This window comes from Notothenia rossii, assembly GCF_949606895.1.
Source record: "Notothenia rossii genome assembly, chromosome: 5".
Classification (NCBI taxonomy): Eukaryota; Metazoa; Chordata; class Actinopteri; order Perciformes; family Nototheniidae; genus Notothenia; species Notothenia rossii.
The window spans coordinates 84,853,016-84,878,979 of NC_136903.1; the positions used below are offsets into that span (position 1 = coordinate 84,853,016).

The 25,964-nt window shown below is 40.7% G+C and overlaps 1 protein-coding gene across 1 annotated transcript; it reads left to right on the forward strand.

The window, feature by feature from the left end:
• The first annotated feature begins 320 nt into the window (after positions 1-320).
• On the forward strand, positions 321-25,213 carry mst1rb (macrophage stimulating 1 receptor b). Its single transcript, XM_079683827.1, has 21 exons — positions 321-524; positions 5,157-6,460; positions 12,107-12,283; positions 12,375-12,497; positions 14,035-14,205; positions 14,309-14,469; positions 15,306-15,441; positions 15,560-15,696; positions 15,925-16,104; positions 16,576-16,675; positions 16,762-16,980; positions 17,069-17,215; positions 18,455-18,608; positions 18,763-18,852; positions 19,426-19,635; positions 19,745-19,825; positions 20,955-21,136; positions 21,264-21,373; positions 21,518-21,683; positions 22,525-22,661; positions 23,666-25,213. Exons 2-21 carry the CDS (start codon positions 5,255-5,257, stop codon positions 23,895-23,897), a joined length of 4,119 nt encoding a protein of 1,372 aa, XP_079539953.1. The 5' UTR covers positions 321-524; positions 5,157-5,254; the 3' UTR covers positions 23,898-25,213.
• Positions 25,214-25,964: the final 751 nt, after the last annotated feature.

Sequence of the window (25,964 nt, forward strand, 5' to 3'; positions counted from 1 at the left end):
AATATTTGTATTGTTATATATTTTCGGTGTTGCACTTTGTAGACGGTCCCTGCGGAGTCTCGCTCCTCCGGCTGCAGACAGGGAGCAATGTAAGTTCTCCAACGTTTTGGTTTTTTAAATGTTATTGATCCTTCCTTTCGAAAACATCAATATCTTTTTCTAATTTTACCGAATTACTTACATGATGGCATCACGAGCGTCACCATTAAAAAAGGTGGGCACAGCAACACATGAGGGTTAATTGGGTTTGCTGTGAGGAGGGAGGAGCCGAAGCTGCGCTGAGGCTCAGAGGACTTACCCAACATGGGAGTGAAGTTAAATCCGAAACCAACATACTTTACATGTCACAGCACATTGTGAGAACTGTCCGCGTTTCATTTTGATCAAAGATTATTTCTAAAGGTGTAATAATCTTGAAATGACCTGAGCAAAGAGCCATTCTCACTGCGCTTTTACTAAAGTCAAGACAAGGAGCGAACCTGGCAGAGTGCTCCCCTGAAGTAGACAGAGTCTAACCTGCACAGGTAAGATCTTCACAACACTCACAGCTGCATGAAACGGATAGTATTTAAGAAACTTGAACATTATTAAAAGAATAACAAACGCGCATGTTCAGATATTATAGCAAATATATAGATATTATAACCAACAAGCAGAAAAACCGTACAGAAACATAGTAGGCTATAACAGGAGCATTACACATGTCATATTGTTTAAAAAAAGTGTAACCATATTGGACCTCTAATTTTAAACCCATTTTAAGAGTTTTATTTTAAAGAGTTTTTTTGGTAGTGCAAGTTGCTTTTGTTGAAACTGGCAAGTTGTTTTTATGTGATGACAACTGAAAAAGATGTGCTGCGATAACCATTCACAGAGAGAGGTGTTGCCTTATTTGGTGCCGTTGTTGGAAGCATTTTGATATTTGGAATAGAGACAGAATCTACTGGCATGATTTCACTGAACAGGATATAGGAAACAAGGGCATACTCAAAGAGATAAGATCAATTAGGACAAGAAAAGGCCTTACAAACATGATGCTGCTTCTGTGAAATTGTTAGAATTGATTTGGGTCACCAAGTGACTTCCTCGATTCATGTTCCATCAATTTTGAAGAATAAACAAAAATAAACCATCCTTATATTAATGTTTTATAACTGTTGTCGCCCCACACTGTTGGGTTTTGTTTAGGATGCATGTCCTGCCGCTGAATCAATACTTAATGTCCTTTGGGAACAATTCGTTTTTGACCATAGACTGTTTGTACAGCAGATTGCCTTCGCAAATCCCTGTGGATATCTGTGTTGTGATCGATGAAACAGAGATGCTCTCTATTAGTCTAATGAACTGCCACCAAAGTGTCCGGCACTGATTCATTAAAGCTGTTGCACAATGCAGCCAATACAATGTTCGCATCCCATAGCCTCACAGGTGGCTGTTGTAATCAAACGATAATAAAAAAGATAAATCAAATATGTCAATCTATTTGGATGCTAAGAATACAAATTCACTAGTCAGAAATGTTGAAGAATAAAATCAACATATTAACTGTTAATCAAAATCCTGCAACCTTAATTGACCATAATGTGACATTTTGGGTTAACTGGCAATAATTGGTTATCTGCCAATCCATACAAAAAATCCATATTGTGAATCCCTAACTCCCCTGTGATGGATTACACTGGTACAAATCCTGCATGCTGACCAGCCTGTAAATAGCACCTTTAGTACAATGAATGGAAACTCAATTTCAACCATTTGCTTTATTAACCATGAACATGAAGAAAGTCAATCAGTGTCATTACTATGTATACCCATGTCTTCTAACCTTAACCTTTCACTTGGACCAGCAAATGTTAAAATGTAACACAACTTTAGTGGGAATCTATGAATTATTGATGTGAGGATGCCATACTTGATCTGAAACTTTCCACACAAGTGCTTAAACCCGGAAAAAACGGATATTTTCTTGAAATAATATTGGACGGATTAAAGTTTCTCTGCTGCTAAATATAAAAATAATCGTTGAGGAAATTCTCTGGCACGAGCAAGCGCACCGTTGCTCTTGCACCTGAGGCTTAAAAAGGCACACGTAGTCTTATGATCATCAGTCCGTGCACATCGTTCCCCCTGAGAGGCACGTATTGATTGTGACAGGAATGCAAAGCAGAGAGGCCAGGTTCTTGAAAACAGCCTAAATCTGATGTGTCTAGTTAATGATCCACCGAACAACGGCTGCTCAGGATGAAGACAGGGCTCAGAGTTTGAAACACGGTTCCATTTGGTTGGTTGTTTGAAGACGGATAAAGACGAACCACTGAAAAATTGTTTATTTACTTTAAACAAAAAAAATTACTTTCAGATCTCTTGCATAAAAGAGCATGACTCACAATGGAAGAAACGGATGTTGGATTAACCAGAAGAAACAGGACTAGACTGAATGACTTGTGCAGGAAGTCACGATACAAATAGTTTGAATGCATTGTCTACTATACTGAGCACGACCAAAACACAGCACTCTGTTTTATTATGTAAACAGTCCCTCTAAGTGTTTGAGGTGAGTCAGAGGAAGCTTTTATATTTATGACCACGTGTACTCTCATCTTCATCTGGCTCGACCGAGATGAGGGTATTTGTCACCGTAGATCTGTTTCAGTGCAGTACATACAGTTATATTGGTTCAAAATGTCATTAGTCAAAAATATCCACGGTAGCATCATCATAAAACAGTACATGATGACACAGTACTGAAACAGCCCTTTTAAGAGTTTTTAATGATCTGCACCTAGCCGCCGACTCAGGTAGCCCAGCTGTCCTGGTGCTGTTAGACCTGACAGCTGCCTTTGACAATGTGGACCATAGCATCCTGTTGTCACGGCTTGAACAGTCCGCAGGCATCACAGGCTCTGCCCTTGCATGGTTCAGGTCCTACCTGACAGACCGTAGCTTCTCAGTGCAGCTAGGTGCCTTCTCCTCTGCTAAAGCCCCTCTTACCTGTGGGGTTCCCCAAGGCTCTATCCTGGGCCCCATCCTCTTTTTACTGTACATACTGCCCCTAGGTTCAATTCCCACTAAACACAATATTCCCTTCCACTTCTACGCCGACAATGTACAGATCTATCTGACTCTCAAAGCAAATGTCAAACACTCACTACAGCAGTTGATGGACTGCTTGATAGAGATAAAATCCTGCCTGAGCAAAAACTTCCTTAACCTCAACAAGAGCAAGACTGAGATCATCTTTTTTGGTCCCCAACCTCCAGCCTATCCGGTTGATATTCTGGGCTCTCTCAATGAAAACATCCTCCCCTCTGTCATGAACCTTGGAGTGACCTTCTCTAGCACTTTTAAATTCCACAAGCAAGTCAGCACCGGAGTCAAATCCTGCTTTTTTTTTAAAATAAGACTATTGGCCAACACCAAGTCGTATTTATCTTTTAAAGACCTAGAAAGGGTTATTAATGCCTTTGTTACCTCAAGACTGGATCATTGCAATGCTCTGTATGTGGGTATGGACCAGGCCTCAATTAAACGCCTGCAGCTGGTGCAGAACGCAGCTGCACGTCTCCTGACTGGCCACGAAAAGCGTGACCACATCACCCCAATTCTGGCCTCACTACACTGGCTTCCAATTCGGTTCTGAATTGATTTGAACACAAAGCCCTAAATGGGCTGGCTCCTGCTTATATAGCTGAACTCCTCCATCACTACACCCCAGCCAGAGCTTTAAGGTCTGCTGACCAGCTGTTGCTGATAGTGCCCAAGACCAGGCTCAAAACCCGAGGGCACCGAGCCTTCGCAGCAGCTGGCCCCAGGCTCTGGAATAGTCTGCCCCTCCATGTGAGGTCGGCCCAGACCCTAGGGGTTTTTAAATCCTCACTAAAGACTCACTTCTTCTCCCTGGTCTTCTAGTCAGAGCGGAATGTGACACCTGACTATTCCCTGTGTTTTTGTTTTTTATATTTCTGTTGTAAATTATTGTCTTTTATTGTGATTGTAGTAATGTGTTTTTATTACACGTCCAGCACTTTGGCTTGACCAAAAATCGCTTTTATATGTGCTATATAAATAAAACTTGATTTGATTTGATAAAACACTCTTTTTTCTGTCAGGCCACTGTGGTTACTCTCTTTCGATTAATTACCTCAGATTGTAAAGAAGTCAATAAGACAATGTTTCTACTTCCCTTGCTATAGATAGATAGATAGATAGAGTCTATCAAATAATAAAAACTCAGATTGTTGATAAGTCTAGGACAAAATGATCCTACTTCTCTCATGACTTACAACCTCCGATTGTATAGAAGTTTTAGAGAACATGTTCCCAATTCTATCTTGATTTATTACCTCCATAGAAGTCTATGACAAAGGCTTTATTCTTCTCTTTTGATTTATTACCTTAGATTGTATAGTAGGCTATGAGAAAATGACCCTACTTCTCTTTTCATTTATGACCTAAAATTGTATAGAAGTCTTTCAAGATATATTCCGAATCCTCTCTTGAGAAGTAAACATTTTTCTGACACATTTAAATTTTTTAAACCAGCTTTAATGTAGCTTAAGACAACAGATTAAGTAGATGAGTTCTGAAAAAGATGTTTCATTTTTCTGCATTAAAAGTGAGAGGCGTGTGGCGCAGTGGACTATTGCTTTGGCGTTCGGATCAGGGGTACAGGAGCCGGTTCAAACCCCACTGCAGTCAGCATGTCGTTGTGTCCCTGGGCAAGACATTTCCCCCCAAATTGCTCCTGTGGGGATTGCCCACAGTATTGAGTATGTAAGTTGCTTTGGATAAAAGCATCTAACAAGTGACATGTAATGTAATGTAAAATAAACCAGTTCAGAATAACCGGTTAATTCCTTTGGAAAACGGGGAGATGTGTTTGAGGGCAATGACTAACTAACTAGAAGGGCACTTGGGACAGAGGTTGAAAAAAATAAAAATAGCTGCATCCACCAAATGGTTCTGATGACACTATAACATTGTGTGGGTTCCTCCATGGCCCATGCTACACCCCTACAGCAAGATTCATGACAATGTTGCCAGTAGTTTTTCTGTAATATTGCTGACAAATAAAAACAATCAAGCTGAGGTAATGTACTTTTATTGTTATGAGTTTTCAGGCTCAAGATATTTCTAAATGACTTATTTTTTTTCAGGTATCAGCGGCGTGTATTAAGGATGCCCTTGTCCCAACATCAGACCTGGAGGTAACCCCACGTTGTCTGTGCTGTTGCCCCCACCCCTCTCAGCGGAGATGGTGCACTGGACAACACAGTGGGGGACATGTGTCTGTATCCAAACTCTGCTGGCCTTTGCCTTGGCCAACTGTCCCTCACTTTACCCCAACCCTGTCAACTTCTCCGTTGTGTACACCATGCCGTTCTTCCAGGCTAAGGGTCCTATCCAGAACATAGTCAACAACTCGTATTACCAGGAGGTGTATGTCGCCTCTAAGAATGTGATTGAAGCCGTCAACAGAAGCTTGGAGAAGGCGTGGGAGCTCCACACTGGGCCAGTGGGAAGCCCAGAGTGTCGGGTATGCGATATGTGCGACATTGACAAGGATCCAAACTTCCTGGAGGACACAAACAATCAGGTCTTGCTGTTGGATACCCTCTTTATGTATTTATACTCTTGTGGAAGTTCTCAGTATGGTGTATGCCATTTCCACCAACTTAACTCAAATGGAGAGCCTCCTTCTCTTTCAAAGTGTTTGTTCAGAAAGGTTACAAACCCTGCCGCCAACTGTCCTGACTGTGTGGCTAGTCCTCTCGGTACCAAAGTCACCATGGTGGAAGAGGGTCAGGCTGTCTACTTCTTTGTTGCCGCCACAGTCAACGACAGTGTGACGCAGCGTTACGGAAGGAAGTCTATATCGGTGCGTCGACCACTGGCCACAGAAGATGGTTTCTACAAGGATGTGCGGAGCCTGACTGTCCTTCCAGGTTTGCGGAGGACATACAATATTGAATATGTCTACAGCTTTTTCACTCAGGAGTTTGTCTACTTCGTCTCAGTTCAGAGAGAGAGTCCAGATCAGGAATCCTCTCCATTTCAGACTCGTTTGGGCAGACTCCCAAGGAATGAATGGGAGATGAAGAGGTATCGTGAGGTGATCCTGGAGTGTCGGTTTGAACCGAAACGCAGACGCAGGAACGTAGCCAGTGAACCCTATAAGGATGTGGTTTACAACGTGGTCCAGGCAGCCCATTTTAGCAAGGCAGGCAGGGAGCTGGCAGAGGAGTTAGGGGCGGAGGAGGAGGATGACATCCTCTATGGAGTTTTTGCTGTTACTGATGACAACGGGGTCACGGAGCAAGACTCTGCCCTGTGCGCCTTCCCAATGGACAACGTGAACAAAGCGATCGCAGATGGGGTTGATGACTGCTGTAAGTCTGGACCAGAGCAGCTCTCTAGAGGGCTCTGCCATTTCCAGTCCTGTGAGAGCTGTCCACATGAGGTGAGCCCATCAGTCTGCTAACACACACCAATTTCTAGGTGATTTGGTCTACTTTTGATTTTATTCAAAGCTAAGATGGTCACTCTAGAATCAGAAAGACTTGCTGCCCAACCACCTATCTCAACCATGAACAGTCAAGGTCAATGTCTTACCATAAACATCTTGCAAGGGATTTACAAATTGAGGGTAACCATACAGACAAAGCAATGTTGTACTACTGTATACCGACAGGTACAGACAGGTGTAGATCAAAGGTAAATTCAGTTGTGTGCGTGTCTGATTTGTACGGAAGAGGATTAGGGCCACATTATAATTTTTTTTGGCAGGATTTGAAGAAAATGGTTTTTTTTTGTTCTGAGAAAAAAGTCAGAATTCTGACTTTAATCTCAGAACAAAAATAAAATATTTTTTTGGGGAGAAAAAAGATTCGGACTTTTTAGAATAGTTCCCAAACCTTCCAAAAACTATTACAGTCCTAGCTGTAGGTGTCTATTGACTGTTGTACATTTTCTAAAAGATTCTGACTTTTTTCTGCCAAAATAAATAAATAAAATTGTTCTGAGGAAAAAGTCAGAATTCAGATTTTTTTCTCAGAACAAAATAAAAAATCATGTGGCCCTAATCCTCTTCCGTAGATTTGTCAAGGGCTGGCATGTGGAGTCTACTAGATAAGATCATCCAATACATCAATCACTTTTATAGAACTCACTCAAAATAGAAAACATCTGAGGTATCCGGGTGAACTGAACTCATTCAAATGGAAAACTATTTGCTGACTCCGGGTGAAAAATCTTGGCAGGTCCTGTTCAAAACCACGTGAGCCATATATTACCTGTTTTCTTAACATGCGTGTACATATTGAAAAGATAGTAAGGTTACTTCGTTTGTTATGACTGGAGGAAATCATTGAAAACTATAATTTGCTTGTGTTGTAATCGACAATGGTTGGTAGTGCGTATCAAATAATGGCCTTGGTGATGGCCTTGATTTCTGTGGCATCAATCTTCCCTAATTTGCAGATAGTACTATTTTACTTTGACAAAAGACAAAAAAAGTCCTTAAATCCTAAAGTTGCCACGGAATTAAAGTCCCCGAAAAGAAAGACATGTGAGAGCAGAAACACTGAACACAAATAACCAAGCATTTCTCAACCATCACATGTTCACATGGCTAATAAAAGTGTCGATCAAATGAGTGAAAGGAATGTGAACCATCCTCTCCACATACATACCAACATTAACCCAAGGCATTTACACATTGGGAGTGTAGAAGAGACTCCATGACAGCTTGTTTGAATATGAAGAAATAAAATATGAAATCCAAATGAATAAAATAACTAAGTATGAGTTTCTCTGATGTTATGGTTTTGATCAACAATGATAGTGACAAGGCTAAAACCCTCAAGTGTGTTTTCCAGATTATTATGTAGAAACATATTTTAGTTTATGAAATACTGTAAACATTGCTCTACACCACTGGCAGGAGCAAGATGACTGTGCTTCTGTAGTTTCAACCAAACATGAGTAATGAAATGAAACAAAAAGGTTTTACAGCGTCACAGCTCCAGCTTTTTGTGGTTATTGTGTCAAATGATAAGACTCTCATATACCTGTGTGTTAGAGAACTATGACACTTAAAGCAGAAGGCTGCTAGCTTAGCTTAGCATAAAGACTGGAGACAAGGGAAACAGCTACTTTATGCTAGCTCTGTGTAAAAATACAAACAAATATCTGCCATGTTTTCATCTCAATCTCACTAATTTTTAATTTAATTTAATCCAAACAAAAACAGAGGTGTTAAAAATACAATTTGTGGTTTAAGGGTGGTGTCTTGTTCATGAAGTTGCCACACAACCTGCAAAGACTGACTTTAAAAAATCAAGACATAACATGATGATAATTAGAAGTGTTGGTATGTTGAATATTTTTGCCTGGGATAGAGCCAGGATAACTGTTTCACCCTGCTTTCTGCCTATGTGCTAAGCTAGGCTAGCTGCCTGCTAGCACTAGCTTCATATTTACCAAGCGGACATGACAGATATGAATGTATTCATCAAACTCTTGGCAAAACACCAAACCACATATTTCCCCAAAATTTAAACAGTAACAAATTCTTTTGTTTAATTGCAGTCATGAACTGACATGAGAGCTTTGCGATCATCCGATACAGAAGGTGTGAGGCAATCCAAACATGTGTATTACTCCTCTTTGAACTGACTTGATCCACATCCTCTTCATCAGGCGTTATATCTTTCAGCAAGCTTTCCGAACAAAGTGAAAAACAAATAATGGCATCAAATATTATTAATATGTCGGGTAGTAATAGATGTATTTATTTTCTTCTCAGAGTGTACCAGATTGCGTAGTTTAAATGTTACTATTTCTCCAGACCCCCTTCTGGGGTTAGGTTTTCAGCATTTCAAATTGTTCACACGTGGCGGATTTGAGTACAAGACAAGTGTGCCTCTTTATGTTATAGAGTTCAGCTTTGATTCTAGAAACTTGATGACCATCATCAGATTAAACCTTTTTCAAAAGCATACTTTAGTCCTGTGAAAGGATATAAGGGATATAGGCATTGTACTTCACTTGAATTCATATTGTATGCTGAAAAGCGTATATATTACATTTTTGTTGAATAGATTTGAGCGGTTCAAAATGTCTGGTCACGATTTATTGACAAAGGAAAAAAGTGGGTCCCGAGGCCTGACCAGTTGAGAACCACTGCATTAGAGCGTAAAAGCTGTAACTATAAGTATCTGAAATAAATATGTGTACTACTGAAACAAATTGTTTTCTTATGCGCAACTACTTCACACTGTCTTTGTCTTTTTCGTCCTGCATTTATTGAGCCCCCCTCAGAGAATAACTGGCCCCAGCCTGGCCCCCCCAGTCAAATTGGTCTAGAACCGCCACTGATCAGCATTCAGTGAGCACTCGCTGTTAAATCCAAGAAAACATGGATACAAATGGCTTTTTGGATGAACAAGTATGGAAAATGTCAGCCTACACACTGGTGGAATGAACATTAGACAGGGGTCAGTGGGACTGAGGGTTGTTGACATTGTATGACTGGATTTCCGCATCAGTTGAGTGAATTTCTCAGGTCAGACAGTAAGAGCAAAACTTTTTTTTTTAAATTGTCTTAAAAAGTGTGCCTCATTCCTTCCTGTTGTATCAGTTAATCGGCATGGTGTGAGTGTATTCAATGTCCTTTTAAGGCAACAGTTTGAATTTAGGTATACAATTTAGACTCTGCATTGGTTACTTGTGTAATTTCTCGTGGGAAAACTGCTTTCTTTTTTCCAGATGCTATACATATTTCTCATAATGTTATTTCTTATATTATCTACATGGTGGCTAGGAGTGGGAGTTTGTGGTACCACTTTGTATTCCCTAATAACTCAAAATACTTTCTTGTCAGTTTGAGAATGAACATGTAGTGACATTCCCAGAACTGAGTTGCAGCTTGAGATGTTGTCTGTTGTTCATGGTTAAGGCAGGCTGACAAAATATCACTGTTTTTTTTAACTGAAGGATTCATAGTAGATGGAAATCTTGAAAAACAAACATTTTAATGGAGTTGTTCTCTTTTGTACATTTTCCACCTGACAGTTTTGAGTAACTTCCTGCCAGCGGGATTGTCCAAAAATCTGAAATCCTGGTTCTTCCATTTCTCAGCCGATCGAAGCAGCTTTTTGTGCCAACAACGTCATCTTGTGCCTCACAAATACTATGCTTTAGTTTTACACTCCTCTTGGGTTTGGAGGTGAATGACCTCAGTCAAAAGCAATGCTGTTTGTGCTTTAACCCTCGGCTTACATCACGAGACACGGGAGGATTCATGTCCTCCAACATTTATTTTTGCATTCACTTAAGTCGAAATATGCTTATTTCCCAGTTTCCTGTTTCCCTTTTAGATGCCAGGAAAACAATTAGAACGTTTTTTCAATATTTTGTCCTGAGGCTAATACCCAGTGTTTACTGACTCCCTTTCAATCAAAACAGTGATCCGCCCTGCTCTGCATTTAAAGCCACCAGGCAATCTTTCTGTCAGTAATTCCGCACATAACCATTTATCACGGCCTCTTAAATTATGAAATGATGTTATCGTGGCAGATTTACCTTGTGCTTCTGATGTGCCAGGGACATTATTTATCATGATTAACCTGGTGACCAGTGCAGCTCATAGCACATCCTTACAAGCTAACAGCTGGGCCTCTCTTACTTCAGCGATACATTTAAAAAAACTCAAATGTGATCTTCTGAGAATTACATTTTTGCACACATAATCTGAGCTGTCAATATCCAGGTCAAATTATTAGCTTGTTCCAACAGGCCCATCTCCATGACAACTGAGCATGGGTGGCAGGCTTAGGCCATTTAAGCGACATTGGGGAACAATAAAATAAAGTGCTCCAGCTGCATGTGGTTGGACACCAGCCAAAGAATGTTTTCTAGCAAGCAGGGCAGCTTATATGGCACTGCGTTAATGAAAGGCACCATAGAGGGCCTTTTTCCCCTTCTCTACCTTATGGGCATCTAAGAGGGCAGCTTTGTTGTGTTTTTGTTGAACAAGGGGGCCCCAGTGATATGTAATGCAGTTGAAAGCTTTGGAAATAAGGAGCCTTGCATTGGGAATGTTTTTTCCTTGGCTTAACATTGAGTTCTGATTGTTTTGTTTTAGAACTGATTTCAAGTTAATAATACATTGTAATGCTTAATATGAATTATAATTTGAATTTAAACATGGCTAAATCTGAAATCAAGTGAGGTCAGACCTCTTCTTTTTGCTTTTTTTGTTTTCTAAAAGCCAGCGGTCTGGTTTAGACCTTAGTGTCAAATCTTTGTTTGTTCTCTCTCAGAAAACAGTGCAAAAACGATTTTTCAGTCCAAAGATATTCAGTTTTATATTATATAAAACAGAAAATAAGGAATTGGCCTTAAATGAGAAGCTGTTTACAACATTGTCTGCCATTTAATGAACTACTCCACTTTACAAAGCTCAGTGTTTCCCATTCATTGATTTATTTGTGGCGGGCCGCCACAAATAAATATCGTCCGCCACAAATGGATCTCATATTTTTTATTTATTTTGGTGGTCTAATGGATAGTGAGGTGGGCTGATGATCGGAAGGTTGCAAGTTTAAATCCCGGCTGGAACACCACTACTAGTGTGCTCTTGAGCAAGGCACTCAGCCCTCAGTTACTCCAGGGAGAATGTCCCTGTGATTGGTCATTGTAAGTCGCTTTGGAATAAGGCGTCTGCTAAATGCCTAAATTGTAAATGATATTTCTGGGAGAATAAACCCCACAGATCCTCAACTCCGGTGTGTCTCACTCATTAACAACGCAACACAGAGCAACAAGAACGTGGTCTACAGTAGCCATGAACTCACATGTATTTTCTTATTTGAGGGGGGGGGGGTGGATGCGTGGGCCACCCGAATAGGTTAAGGGGCCCTTGGCTTTTCTTGCCGGGGTGGGGGTGGGGTGGGGGTGCCGCCACAAATAGAATCTAATTCTGTGGGAAACACTCTACTTTCAACCTAGTTCAAACATGTTACTGTTGTGTTGTAACATGTGTTGAGTATCTTCGTCATCTTCTGATTTCCTTTCCCTCTGCTTCCTGTGGCCTTGGTTCTAGAGCATGGAGAACAACGCCACATGCAGAGACCACCCTACCATGGTGTCAAAGCCCTACTACAGAGTGGACCTCTTCAACAGGCAGCTAACGGACGTCCTGCTCACATCTCTGCTGGTCACAACCATAGAGAACAAGACCGTGGCTCATATCGGCACCTCTACTGGACGCCTGCTGCAGGTATACTGCATGAACAATTACATATTTTTTTATTAGTCATTCTTGTTATTTATCTTCACTGAACCATGGTATGCTGTGTTTTTTCCGGCAGCTTGTATTGACACGATCCAGCCCAATTATCTTTGCCAATTACTCTTTGGTAGAGAACCAGAGGGTGTCTTCGATTGCCGCCGTTTACTCATCAGAGTATCTTCTCTTTGTGGTTGGAGACAAGGTACAAGAGCAATCTTATTTAAATAAATAAAAAATGTGTACAATGGCTTAGTAGGTATCACTTTCTTCTAGGCTCTAGGGGTCACATTTCTTCCCACAGAACAGAGACATGCAGGTCGAGTTACATTACAATAACAAATGAGTTGGGAGTGTGAGAGATTGCCTGATATTGACCCTATGATGCTCTGGAGACCTGTCCACTTTGTTTTCCTGCGTTCTTCCCAGTGCATGCTGGGATATTTTGCATCCCCTGTGACCCTGAGAAGGACTAAAGGACTAAAGCAAATCAATAAACTCGATATGACTTTGCAAGGAGAAGCTAGAACTGGATCAGTAATCACTAAGGTCGTGTACAGTAGCACTAAGAGCTACGTATTGAATATGACTGGTGAACAGCCTGGCGCCATTGTTTTTGGAGCAAAGAAGGACCGATTAAAAGTAATCACAGAGCCTCAGTTGGCAGACTACAAAGTAACTCATAAAGCTAGAAATGTAGGTGTAGTGATGGACTCAGACCTGCATTTTAACAGTCACTTTTCAATAGTTATTAAATCTGCATGCTATCACCTGAAGAACATATCTAGGATTAAAAAACTAATGTCTCAACAGGACTTAGAAAAGCTTGTCCATGCTTTCATCTTCAGTAGACTTGACTACTGCAATAGTGTATTCACAGGGCTCACAAGAAAATCCTTCAGAAAGCTGCAGCTGATTCAGAACGCTGCTGCTCGAGTTCTCACTGACACGAAAAGAGTGGATCACATCAGTTCGGTTGTGAAGTCTTTACACTGGCTTCCAGTCGACCAAAGAATTTATTTTAAAGTTCTATTGCTAGTTTTTCAATCACTAAATGGTTTAGGACCAAAGTATATCAACGATCTCCTGCATAATTATGAACCATCAAGGTGTCTCAGGTCTTCTGGGACGGGTCTGCTCTCGGTTCCGATAGTAAGAACAAAACATGGAAAAGCAGCGTTTAGCTTTTATGCCCCGACAATCTGGAACAAACTGCCTGAATCATGCACGTCCGCAGAAACTCTTAATATTTTCAAATCCAGACTAAAAACATATATTTTTGCCGCTGCTTTTAATTGAACTGCTTTTAATTGAACTGCTCATATTCGCACTGCAGTTTGCTTTTTATTCATGTATTGTATAACTTATTATTATTATTATATTTGCCTTTGAAATGCCTGTTGTAAAATGCCATTATATAATGTGTTTTTACTGTATTTATTCTTAAATGTCTTTTATTTTATTTTGTAAAACACTTTGAATTGTCGCGTGCTGAAAGGTGCTATATAAATAGACTTGCCTTGCCTAAGGGAAGCCCAGTATTGTTTTACTTTTTAAAAGCCAAGCACTGCAATGCAGATCCACTCTAAAATGTAATGGGGTCTTCTTTGTCCCATGCTACAGCTTCCACCGAGTTTCATGCAAATCCTGCCAGTAGAGCCAACCAACAGAGAAACGAAATAATAAATGGAACCAAAAACATGACCTGAATATTTTACCGTTTAAAAATCTCTCTGTTTCAGATGATCCAGGTGCCCCAGAGAGGACCAGGTTGTCAACACTTCCTGACCTGTGCGATCTGCCTGACAGCCCCTAAGTTCATGGGCTGTGGCTGGTGCTCTGGAGTTTGCTCCTGGGAGAGCGAGTGTCAAAGTCAGTGGAGGAACGGGTCCTGCCTGCCGGGGATCACTGGGGTGAGGTTTGTTTCCTAATCCAAGGGAAAAACGTCTCTTTGTGCGACTAATAAAAACATTTTCAATTAAAGATGGCACTATAGATTCTGCTTTATTGACGCAGTTCTCTCCACGGACTGCTCCTCCCGATGGTCAAACAGAGTTCACGGTGTGTGGATGGGAGTTTCAGTCGCCTTTAAGACCCGCCATCACATCCAGAACCCACCAGGTCCGACTGGGGCAGACGGCTTGCACTGTGCTTGCAGTGAAAAGCAATAACACGCAGTGAGTGTTTTTGTTTTGGTTCCAAGAACAGTGTGTTGTAGATGTTGTAAAATTGTACCCTCAGGATTTTCTAGCGCTGTAAAAGAATAAAAAGAAACATCTGGTTATTATTTCTTTCCTGGAAGCTTTCTGTGAAAGGGAGAAAAACAGAGCACAACTTTTTCAGACTAGGTTTTAGTCAATTAAGTATGTTTGTGTAGAGACTAGGATGAAACTCTACAACATCTGACTCACATTCATCTAACATGGGGTGCTTTTGAGATGATGACCAAATAGCAAATGCATCTGCCAGAGCAAATAAAACATTAATAAAAAATAACAACTTTAGGCTAAACATTTTTTATGGCAAAAACAGCAAAACTCTGGTCAGTGCTACTTCATATGTTTTTTTTTCGAAAATGAAGGGGTTCTGGACAAACTGGCATTTAGGATTGTGTTTGGCGATGTCAGGCGATACAAAACGACTTCATCATTCCAAGTCTAAAGACACTGCTGTAGCAAGAAGCTAACAGCAGCATGGTATTATAATAGTCACAAGGGTAATGCTAAAATGCAGATTTTTATCAGGTAGTGTTTTTTATCGAAGTTTACCTTCTTAGTTTAGAATTTTAGTATGCTAACATTTGCTAACACACACAACACATAACACACATTTAGTGAAGTTACGCAGCTAGTGCTGTTAAAAAGTCTTACAAATAAATAATAATGTTCTTTACACAATAAGCTAATTCTATAAAGGCATTCAAAAGAGTCAGGGGATTTCTTTAACTTGAAAGCTGGTATTGCAGTGACTGCATTTGTCCCTGACACTCGTGTTTTGTGGCGCTGCTCTTCAGCTTGGTGTGTAAGATTCGCTCTGGGGCCGCTGAGCTCTCCAGACCCGTTAACATTACAGTGGAGGTGCATGAGGGCAAGGTGGAGGGACGCTACTCTATTGACGGGAAGGCAGAAATGCCAGGATTCATATTTGTGGTAATTCTTGCTGTTATTGATTACATCATACAAGCTTTACATTTTCAAACAATCTAATCTGCTACTACTTTTCAAAGACATTTCTTTGCCAAATAACTTTCATTTACTGTCCTGTCAGACTCCCAACATCACAGATATCCAGCCCAACTATGGGCCTCGTGTTGGGGGTACGCTCATCACAGTGACTGGACTTCACTTGGATGCTGGGAAGACGAGGAGAGTCACTCTCAATGATGTTCCCTGTCCTATAAAGAGGTTTGGAAATACCTATTTATCATCTGTTTCCATTACACTAGCCTCAACTTCTGTGTACTGTAATTATGGTTTGGGAAAATACAGAGTGACGCGACAGGTCTTGGCATCCAAAGACTGACTCAGAACTAAAGTATTTTGTACTTTTTGAACCTGCAAAATATATTGATTTATGGCATACTTACTTGCTATGGCATGTACAGTAATTCCCGTACCTCCGTCTCTCCACAGAGTCACAAAGCCCAAAAGCAACGTGTCCTCCATCATCTGTCTGTCCCAGCCCATCTCAGAGGTGAGGGACGTCCCTCTGAGTGTTTTCATCGACAAGTCTCCTATCCTCACCACAAAGGTGTTTTACTACAAAGAAAACCCAATCATTACAGCCGTGCTGCCTGACTGTAGCTTCGACAGGTACGCCACTGAGACCTCCATCTTTTTTCTTCTTTTCATATCACAAATTTAACAGGAAACACATTTCCCCCTAGAGGTGAAAATCAGTGGTGAAAATGTTACAAAGTACATTTACTCAAGTACTGTACTTAATTGAAAAGTTAGGTACTTGTACTTTACTTGAGTATTTTTATGTACATTTTGCTAATAATTGCTAAAAATGTATAATGTGATTTTAAAAAACACATTTACCAAGTGAAACATTAAATTGACAAACATATCGATGCACACATACTCATCTTTCAAATGTAATATGTTAAAATATAGGTTGCTGAAATAGGCCATTATGCACAACAAGAACGTTTACTTTTGGTATATATACCAAATACTTTTTTACACTTCAGTATTGCTACTTTTACTTAAGCAAATAATCTGAGTACTTCTTCCACTTCTGATGATAAGGACTCCCTCTGACATGTATCTGAATTGCAGGGGGTCAAAGATTGTGATCTGGGGGGAGAACCTGGACTCTGTTTACCGCACCATCATCCGCTTCAAACCCAATGATGGGAACTTGAAACCTGTGACAAGAGTACAATGTTCATTATATTAACAAACAAAGTTGTATTTGAATCTGCGTACCTGGCATTAAAGTACGAACACATTGTTTTATTTCAGGAGTGCATAGGTAAGTCCTTGGCCACGAGGATGGAGTGCGTCTCCCCCGTGTTCCTGAGGGATGAGACGGAGGAAGGAGAGCTTTCCTTCGACATGGACGGAGCACTGGGACTCTGGAACAAAGAGTTTTCCTATCATCCGTACGGAGAGCCCATACCTTTTGAAACAGAGGGACACGTGCTGAATTTGTACCCTGGCTTTGACGAAGTGTCACTACATGTAAGAGAAAGCTCTGACGGTGTTATGTTTTGAATTTCTGACAAAATAAGTTATATATTTATTCAAATTGTCTTTTCTCTTTGCACAGCATCAGAAGCTGAATCTGGTGAGCTCCTGTATGACCATCATCATGACGGTGGCAGGCGTAGATTGTGATGCTAAAGTCCTGGATAATGAGATCACCTGCAGGATCCCCAAGAACATGACCATCCTCAGTGAAGGACAGCCAGTGAGGGTAAATCAGGCGGGAAGTTGAACTGATGATTAACTGACTGTCTTTCGTAAAACGAGCATGCAACAGGGGGCTCCAGGAAGTCCCCTCACTAGTTACATCTGTGAAACAGTTGGAAAAATAAGTTACGTCTGGTAGCTTGTATTTAGCGTGCATGCGGAAATTAGACTCACCCGGAAGAAAACATGAATTCCTTTAGTCCTATGTAGAACATCTGGCAGTCTCCTGTGGCAAAAATAAGTGCTACACAACAACAACATTACAACTTCACTTGCTATAACTTTATTTAATCAGTTTTTTTACAAAATAAAGAAGAAACCTAAAAAAAAAGGATCATGGCAATTGCTTTAACCCTCCTATTGTCTTCGTTCCCCCCCCCCCCCTTAACTGCTATAACATTAACACAAAAAACATTAATCATCACCAAATTCCATTGAACACCCATTCAAACTGTAAATATTGTATCAGACTACTGATATACATGAACAACTGCAGTAAATATACAAAGAATAGACACTGAACATGTATTGCGTGTGCCAGGTGTGATCCATGTGGGGGGATGGGCACATAAGGGGGGGGTACACATCTAGAGTATGTGTGTGTGTGTGTGTGTGTGTGTGTGTGTGTGTGTGTGTGTGTGTGTGTGTGTGTGTGTGTGAGTGTGTTTTATCTGATCCGGATGGTTACTAATTCCTTTTCTTTATGACCGGGAACACCATGGGTGTTACAAAGTTGACTAAATCATCCAAAATGCAATGAAAGTGGTGATCAGCAATTGTATATGTTCAAATGTCTACTGTGAAGGATATCATAAAGAATTGAATGTAAAACAAAAAACTTATGATTGATAAAAGTAGTCAATCGTCGAATTTGACCCGAAGACAACAGGAGGGTTAAGCTTACAAAAACAGTTTTCTCCACGTGAAAGATTAAATAAAGGATATTTTAAAGATTATTCTAGCTGAGCTTTTCTTTTCCATGTTGTCATAAACCGAGGAGAGAAAAACAGCTTGAACAGAAAACAGCTAAACACAATTCCTTTGATCTTTTCCCTCTCAGGCCCGTTATGCAAAAAGGGAACAAGCTCCATTCACTTCAACCACTCACATTTGTTACATTCTTTGCATAAATCCAGAACATTCGGACCCTTTGACCTGTCGGCATGCATCAAAAGCCAAAACATTTGACATGTATTCATTTCATAATCTTTGTGTTTGATGATGAATGATGAATGTTTTTCAGATCTCCATCAACGGGCAGGTGCATAACGTCGGTACGGTGATGAGGGTCAGCAACCACTACATGGTGGGCATTGTTCTGGGGATCCTGGCGGCTCTGGTGGCCGGGGCGGTGCTTGCCTTCGTTGTCATGAAGCACTTGAGGAAGAAGAAGAAAGGTGGGCTCCTCTCCGTTACGTCTGACTGGTAGCGGCTGTGCTTGGGCATTTGGGATGAATTACACGAGTCTTTCAAATAGAACATCCCTGGTGTTGCGTGGGATGTTCTTCTTCTGGGGTTGATGATTAAAAAGAGTTGTGAAACGTTTTTCAGCCTCCATGGTAGAGAGCCGTTTGAACCACAGCGCTAACCGCTCTGGGAGTAATAACCTGGAGATGTCGCCCATCGGGGACTACAGGAGAGGTGACTATCTATACTGTATAATGTATTATCCTTTCAAATAAGACCTCAGCATTACTGTACCTCTATCACTGTCATGAATACACCCCTCTACAGTCTCTATTACACTATTTTGAGGCCAGGAATCCAGACCATTGTGTGAATTGCAATAATGATAAGGGCACAGTGTCCCATTGCTAGTTGGACTGCCCAAGACTTTCTGTGCACATTACCAGAAATCATTTTTAGCGAAACTATCAGGATGTCCTTAAATATGAAATCTTCGTATTTTATTTTCCAAGGCTAAGAAAATACCTAATATATTTGCATAATATAGAACATCTGACTTTTGGAAATACCCAGTAAAAATAGCTTTATTTTACTAATCACATTTGTATGCTTTTGTGTAGCATATGTATACTAACTTGCTTTACTATAATAATGTTTGTTAACTACATCAACGTGATTATTTATTTAATTTTTGTACTTTTGTTTCCATGGGGTATGCACTTGTATATGTCTTTTGCTGGAAGAAAGGCAGATTCAGTTTCACATTTTTCAAAAGATAATGAAACCCCTCTCTCTGGTCTTTCTCAGTAGCGTCCCTGAGCCCTCCAACCCCTCTGTTGGGTCAGGGGGGGTTCCTGAGCTACGCTGCATCGGGCCTCGATCCCTTCCTCACCCCCCTCATGCCCTCAGAGAAGATCTCTATCTCCAGTTTCCGGCCCGAGCTGCTGGAGGAGGTGAAGGATGTTCTTATTCCCGCTGAGATGCTCGTTGTGCAACACCACCGGATCATAGGGAAGGGTGAGGAACCCCACCGCCTTCATCTGAAACAAGAGACACTTGTTATGGAGCTTTGTGTACGCTTAGTGAGAGAGAAACAACAGTAATTCTGTATTTCTTCCCCCTCTAGGTCATTTTGGGACGGTCTATCACGGCTACTTCACGGACCAAAACAACAGAGAAATCCACTGTGCTGTCAAGTCCCTGAATAGTGAGTAACTTCTATATAGCGACTATATTTCTATGCAGCATGAAGTCTATTATTAAGGCCGGACAGGCAAAACGATTTTCCTACTCTGTAGTCAATTTCTCCACTCAGAGAAGTAGGAAGAAAACATGCAAGAGAACACATTAAGGTGTTTCTTTTATTAAATTGTGTCTATTTGGGTCTGTACATTTCTCTTAAATTCACCAAAAGTTGATATTGCCTCATTTGCCGATTGAAACAGATAAAAGTCAGATAAATGGGGCGAAGCTTGCGAGCTAGTTCAGGGAGTCAACTCGAGCACTTATGCTTCATTCATACATAACGCCCCTTGCCACTCTACAACCAACCAAACAGAGTCTCCTTAATTAGCCGCTCTATTTAACCTGCCAGATCTATCTCTATGCTTTGCTTGCTGCTGCTTTTGCTGCAGCTACTTCCACGTCGATGCTGTTTGTCTGCCCCACCACCACCCCAGCTTCCACCCCAGCTTCCACCTGTAGGCTCGGGGGGTTAGTTATTTAATCATCACTCATCGTGCTATGTATATCTGTGGAGTAATGAGGCCCGAGCCTAGACGCCAAACTCAACTATATGCTGCTTCTAATAAACATGTTAAAGAAACACGTGAGTTGTCTGACTGAACTATAGTTAATCACTTTCTTAATGAAAGTAATAGATTTGGGATATTTCATGATGATATATGAGTACGGTTGTTTGACCCTTCTCACCTGTAGTGTATGCAAAACAAATCCTTCAGAAGCGTGCATACACCAACAGGGTACTTCTTATCTATATTCCTAAGGTTTTTCACAGAGGGTGTTTTTCATGTATCCTTCACAGCCTGAGTTATAGAACATCCTATAAACATTGTGAAAATATATTTTTTAAGGTTGTTATGATAGAAAGGGTAAACGCCTTCTTTGAACTTCTTTAATTCTAATTCTAATTGTTCAGATTTCTGTTCCAGAAGTTAATAAGACGATGCCTCATTCCATATTTTCATATATTATTTAAGGAAACTTTTAAATACTTGTTTCCCCTTAATAGCAGCTTCTTAAAACTGCGATTCAGTACCTCCCTTCTTTACCTTTGAGCACATAATGGTTATGTATGTATGTCTGTGTGTCACCAGGAATAACAGATGTGGAGGAGGTGGAGCAGTTTCTGAAGGAGGGTATCATAATGAAGGGTTTCCACCACAGCAACGTGCTCTCCCTGCTGGGCATACTCCTGCCGCAGGAAGGCCTCCCTCTGGTGGTGCTGCCGTACATGAAACACGGGGACCTGCGGCACTTCATCCGCTGCGAGAAGAGGGTGAGAATCCTACATTAAAACAGTGCAAATTAATCCTTTTGAATGTATGAACACCCATCTGTCAAACAATGTACATTTTCAACGGTTTTAAATTGTGTTTTGTCATTTGTTTGTGGGATTTCTTTAGAATCCCACCGTAAAGGATCTGATTGGCTTCGGGCTGCAGGTCGCGAAGGGGATGGAGTATTTGGCTCAGAAGAAGTTTGTTCACAGAGATCTCGCTGCACGCAACTGCATGTGAGTCGTAACGATGTGCAGAGAAAGCAGCTATTGATCTACGGCCATTAGGGCCTGAATAACCCTTTTATTCAGCGTGGGGAGATGTTTCAGCTTGTTGCATTGCAGTACAACAAACTATAATTATACTTTCTCTGCCTTCAGGCTGGACGAGTCATACACAGTGAAGGTGGCAGACTTTGGCATGGCCAGAGATGTTTTTGATAAAGAGTATTACAGCGTTCAGGACCACAGGAAGGCCAAGCTGCCCGTCAAGTGGATGGCCATCGAGAGTCTGCAGACGCAGAAATTCACCTCCAAGTCCGACGTGGTGGGTAAAGAGGAGCGACATTGAACGATATTGCCTGGACACAGTGTGACACAGCCATTGGTTCTCTTGACATTCAATCACAACTTATTGAGCAGACTTGATACTCCAGCAGATGGCACTGTGCCACAAATGTTTCACAATCAGTTTGTTTGCCACATGGAGTCTAGTCTTCTGGAATGAAATAACCAGAACATGATTTAAATATTGTAGTAGATTAAAATACCATCCAACCAAACTATTCAGCTCAGTGAGTGTGGTGGCTGAAACTTAAATAAAACCAGCAAACTAACATAACAACCAAACTAAAAAGTCAAAACTGTAACAAAACAGATAATAATTGAAGAGTAATATTTCTGATGTGAGGGACTGCGGATGGAAATGAGCTCAAAGCTAAATCTGGCACTTTTACGCTTGATACATTTTAATGTTTTAAGTGTTCATTACTGTGCATTGTCCCTGCCAAATAAACCATTAAATGAAATGAATACATATTTCAACCATAATAATATGAACAATAGTGTACTAATAGAGTGCTATCGTATGCAATATGATAATTTAGCATGTAATGTCACTTCCTGGTAGCTTTAAAGCACAAAACGATATAGTTGCAGGCTGTTTCACAATAATTTTCCTCTTCCACCACCTGACCTTCCTCCTATGTATGTGTACAAAGCTGTACAGTTTTAGAGTGAGAGACAAATCAATCCATAAGGGTTCCTTTAAAAGTTGTTTATAGATTTCTAACATTTTCTTTACATTTCTGCAAAAACACAAGACTGAATCAAAGTTAATTTATGCACATGTGTACTGGTACTAGTAACGTTTGCCTCTCCTGACGCAGTGGTCCTTTGGTGTGCTGATGTGGGAGATGCTGACCAGAGGAGCGAGCCCCTACCCAGAGGTGGACCCTTATGACATAACACATTACCTGCTGAAGGGCCGGAGGCTCCCCCAGCCTCAGTACTGCCCTGACCCTTTGTAAGTAGGAGCATTGCGTTGCTGGCTTTGTTGCATAAATCCATAGAATAGCTGTAAATTAGTTGCGGTTGCTTAGTTTGCATAAATCCAAAGTTAAGCGCCACATAATGGAGGGGGTAGTTCAGTATGAACACTACTATAATAATAACACCGATTTACTAGAAGACGGAAGAACAAAGTCCACGTAGTAACAACAAGATGTTTTAACAGTCACTCAGTAAAACCTGTCATTTCTCCACTATGTTATTTCAACAGTTACGCAATGCAGTTTGGGAGTTAATGTATGTCTACAAAACACTTTGTCCGTCACAGAACCACATATACACACACTGTTCTGACTAGAAAGAAGACGCTTTAATGAGAAATCCATTGGACTGTAAGCTGTTGCCCACAAACTTAAAGATTGATAGAGAATAAATCAGCTATTCCCCTGTACTCATTCAAAAAGGTGTCTTCCAGGGATCAATGTGGAAGAACATAGAACATTAGAGGGATAGTTGCTTTCAAGGAAGATTGAAACAGCTTTCATGTTTGTAGAGTAAATAAACTACAGCTAACAGAAGGCTAGATTAGCCTAGCTGTAGCCTGCTGTTTATAGCTAGCTATCATTTGCACAAGCTAACAAAATCCACCAACCAGATCCTCTACACTCAATAGATAACACTGTTATGTTGTTTGTTTAATCCAAAGAAAAGAAGTGTAAAAAAGTGTGTGTAATCTGAAACTCTTTATTGCGCGAGATCTACTTCCTGGTTGCCTGGCCTTGAAGCTCCTGCTTTTGAATGCTTGGAAACAAACACAATGTTTTAAAAAAGTCAGTAAATCTGGAATTTCAGGATTTAAAAATAGCCATATTTAAAAACAAAAATGGTTTGTAAAAATGTATCTTTATCAATGTAACATAATAAACAAATCACAGATTGTTCAAATTGTAATATGGGCAGATTGTATTGTGTGGTGGACTGAGCTGTCCCTTACTCAGCCTCTTTCTCTGTTGTTTCCAGGTATAGCATTATGCTCCAGTGCTGGGACCCTGATCCGGAGTTGAGGCCGAACTTTTCTACGTTGCTGTTGGCCGTCGCCACCATCCTGACCGGCATGGAGGGAGAACACTACATCAGTCTGAACGTCACCTACGTGAACCTGGACCAGCCGAGGCCCTACCCGGCCCTCACAGAGTCTGCGGACGAGAACAACTCCACGGATGGTGAAGACTCAGGCTCCATCTCCTCCTGATCCACTCCTCTTCCTCTCTCCACTTTAAACTGGTATTGGTGCTCACAGCGAGGATGCAAAAAAATTCAATTAGGTCGCAACAGTATCTCCTACTAGTAAGCGTTGGAAACAGAGGTGCTGCCTACTATAATGTGCGTGGAAGTGGTGTTAAGATGCTTTCAGGGCAGCAGTATTCGAGGGCTGTCACGTTGCCTCCATAGATAAGTAACGTTTGAACTTCCACTCTCATTTTAAGCTGGATATACACTGTCTGGTTTGGAGCTACGAAAAACAGCATTATTGCGCCACCGTCGGTCCTCGCTTATCCCTGAACACAGCTTAGCCAACACCACCCAACAAACCTTCATTCGGTCCTACTTTAAAATTGGTGTTGCATGTCTAAAAATGTGTTTTGCACTTTATTATGCAAATATTATTCACTTTTTCTGTCTTTACTGCCAGTCAAATTGCTTTTAAATATACAACTCATCATTCACCGATTCCAACACAGTCATACAGAGGCGTAGGCTGCCTTGCTGAGTGCCACACCTAGACTCATCCAGCAATTTGGGGCTCAGTATCTTCCCCAAGGACACTTCGACACGTTGAAGTGTCCTTGGGGATCAAACAACCCACTGGAGGACGACCATCTACCTCTTGAGCCACAGCTGCCTGTACAGTGTATGCCCAGCTTTAAAATAATTTGAAAAACATTTAGTTTCCCTTCAGATAACATATGTCCGTTACGATACATCGAACCAGTTTTGTGGTACTACCTTGTTAGCTAGAGAAAATAACACGATGTATCCATAAGAGGCTAATTAGTTGGTTAGTTAGTTAGCTAACTAACAAGGGTTCAAAAAACTGAGTTTGTTCACATTAATTGAAGTAAACATGGAAAAAAGAACAGGCTTGGTTTAAAAAGACTCAAACCTTCCCCAGCACAGATGTGTTTCCGCACAGCAGGGATCTTTTCCATATATCTGTTTCTTTCATCCTCACACAGTATGGATATTATACATGCAAAGCCAGTTCTTCAATGTCCAACAGTGTTGACTACGGTATTGAAGAAAGATGTTACATAAAGCAGAGCATTTATGTAATTCAGTAGCTTTCTTTACAACATAGTGTACTGTTACAGAGCCCATTCGTGTATATTTGTTTAGGTATGACATTCACACGCTATTAATTGTCTTGCAATGTAATTATTGTTCTGTATATTATGGATCACAATGTTAGACACAATATCCTGAAGGCAATCTGACGTCACCCTGTTGTTGTATTTCAGACAGAAATGTCTTTGAGATAGTGTAATAAATTAAAAATATTTATTTGTTTATAGATTCCTGCTCATTCTGTGGACTTCAAGTGTGGTATGCAAACTGTGCTGTTTGATTTTGAAATATGTTTTGCTCTATGTCCCCCAAGTTTATTTCTAAATGTTTGTTTTGTATTATAGGTATCAGAGGAGGGTGTACAACTTAAACTATGAAAGGAAAATAAGATAATAATAATAATGTAGGTCACTGAGATAAAAGCCCTTAGTACATTTTAAAATACACAGATTGTATTATTTGGTTACATTATCAAAGATTCATTGATACGTTTTTCATTTATGTTTTTAAAACATGCCTGAAACAGCTCCTTTGTTTACTTCTGAAGCATAGTGACATCACTATGTAACACTTTTTAAAGTACAATTTGGTGTACCAAACAAAGCAAGGGAAGTTGATGCTTCCAATGATTTATCAGGCTGCTGTGTTTTGTTGCTTTCCCCACTAGAGGTCAGCATTGTTTGCCCTAAAAGCAACATGGATGGAGCATCCTTTACGTGTGTCTTTTTGGCCAAAGAATAGCAACATAGTTACCCAACTCTTTCCCCCCATCTCTTATAAACAACCAATGAGCCCTCTTGATGCCACATTATATATTAAACTCAGAAAAGCAGCTCAGGCAAAGCAGGCTCGTTGTAACTCTCCCCTTTCTCTTTCATTTGTTCTGCCATCAGTGCGGCCGTTTGACCGGAGCAAACGGACGCTTTTCCGATTAAAGTAGTTGAAGAAACAGCCAGCAAAAGACAAACAATCT

Excerpts from the sequence above, each read along its gene's own strand:
- mst1rb (XM_079683827.1), top strand. The coding sequence starts at position 5,255 with ATGGTGCACTGGACAACACAGTGGGGGACATGTGTCTGTATCCAAACT. Across the intron at positions 6,461-12,106 it reads GTGAGAGCTGTCCACATGAG|AGCATGGAGAACAACGCCAC; the intron begins GTGAGCCCATCA and ends CCTTGGTTCTAG. Across the intron at positions 16,981-17,068 it reads TTGACGAAGTGTCACTACAT|CATCAGAAGCTGAATCTGGT; the intron begins GTAAGAGAAAGC and ends CTCTTTGCACAG.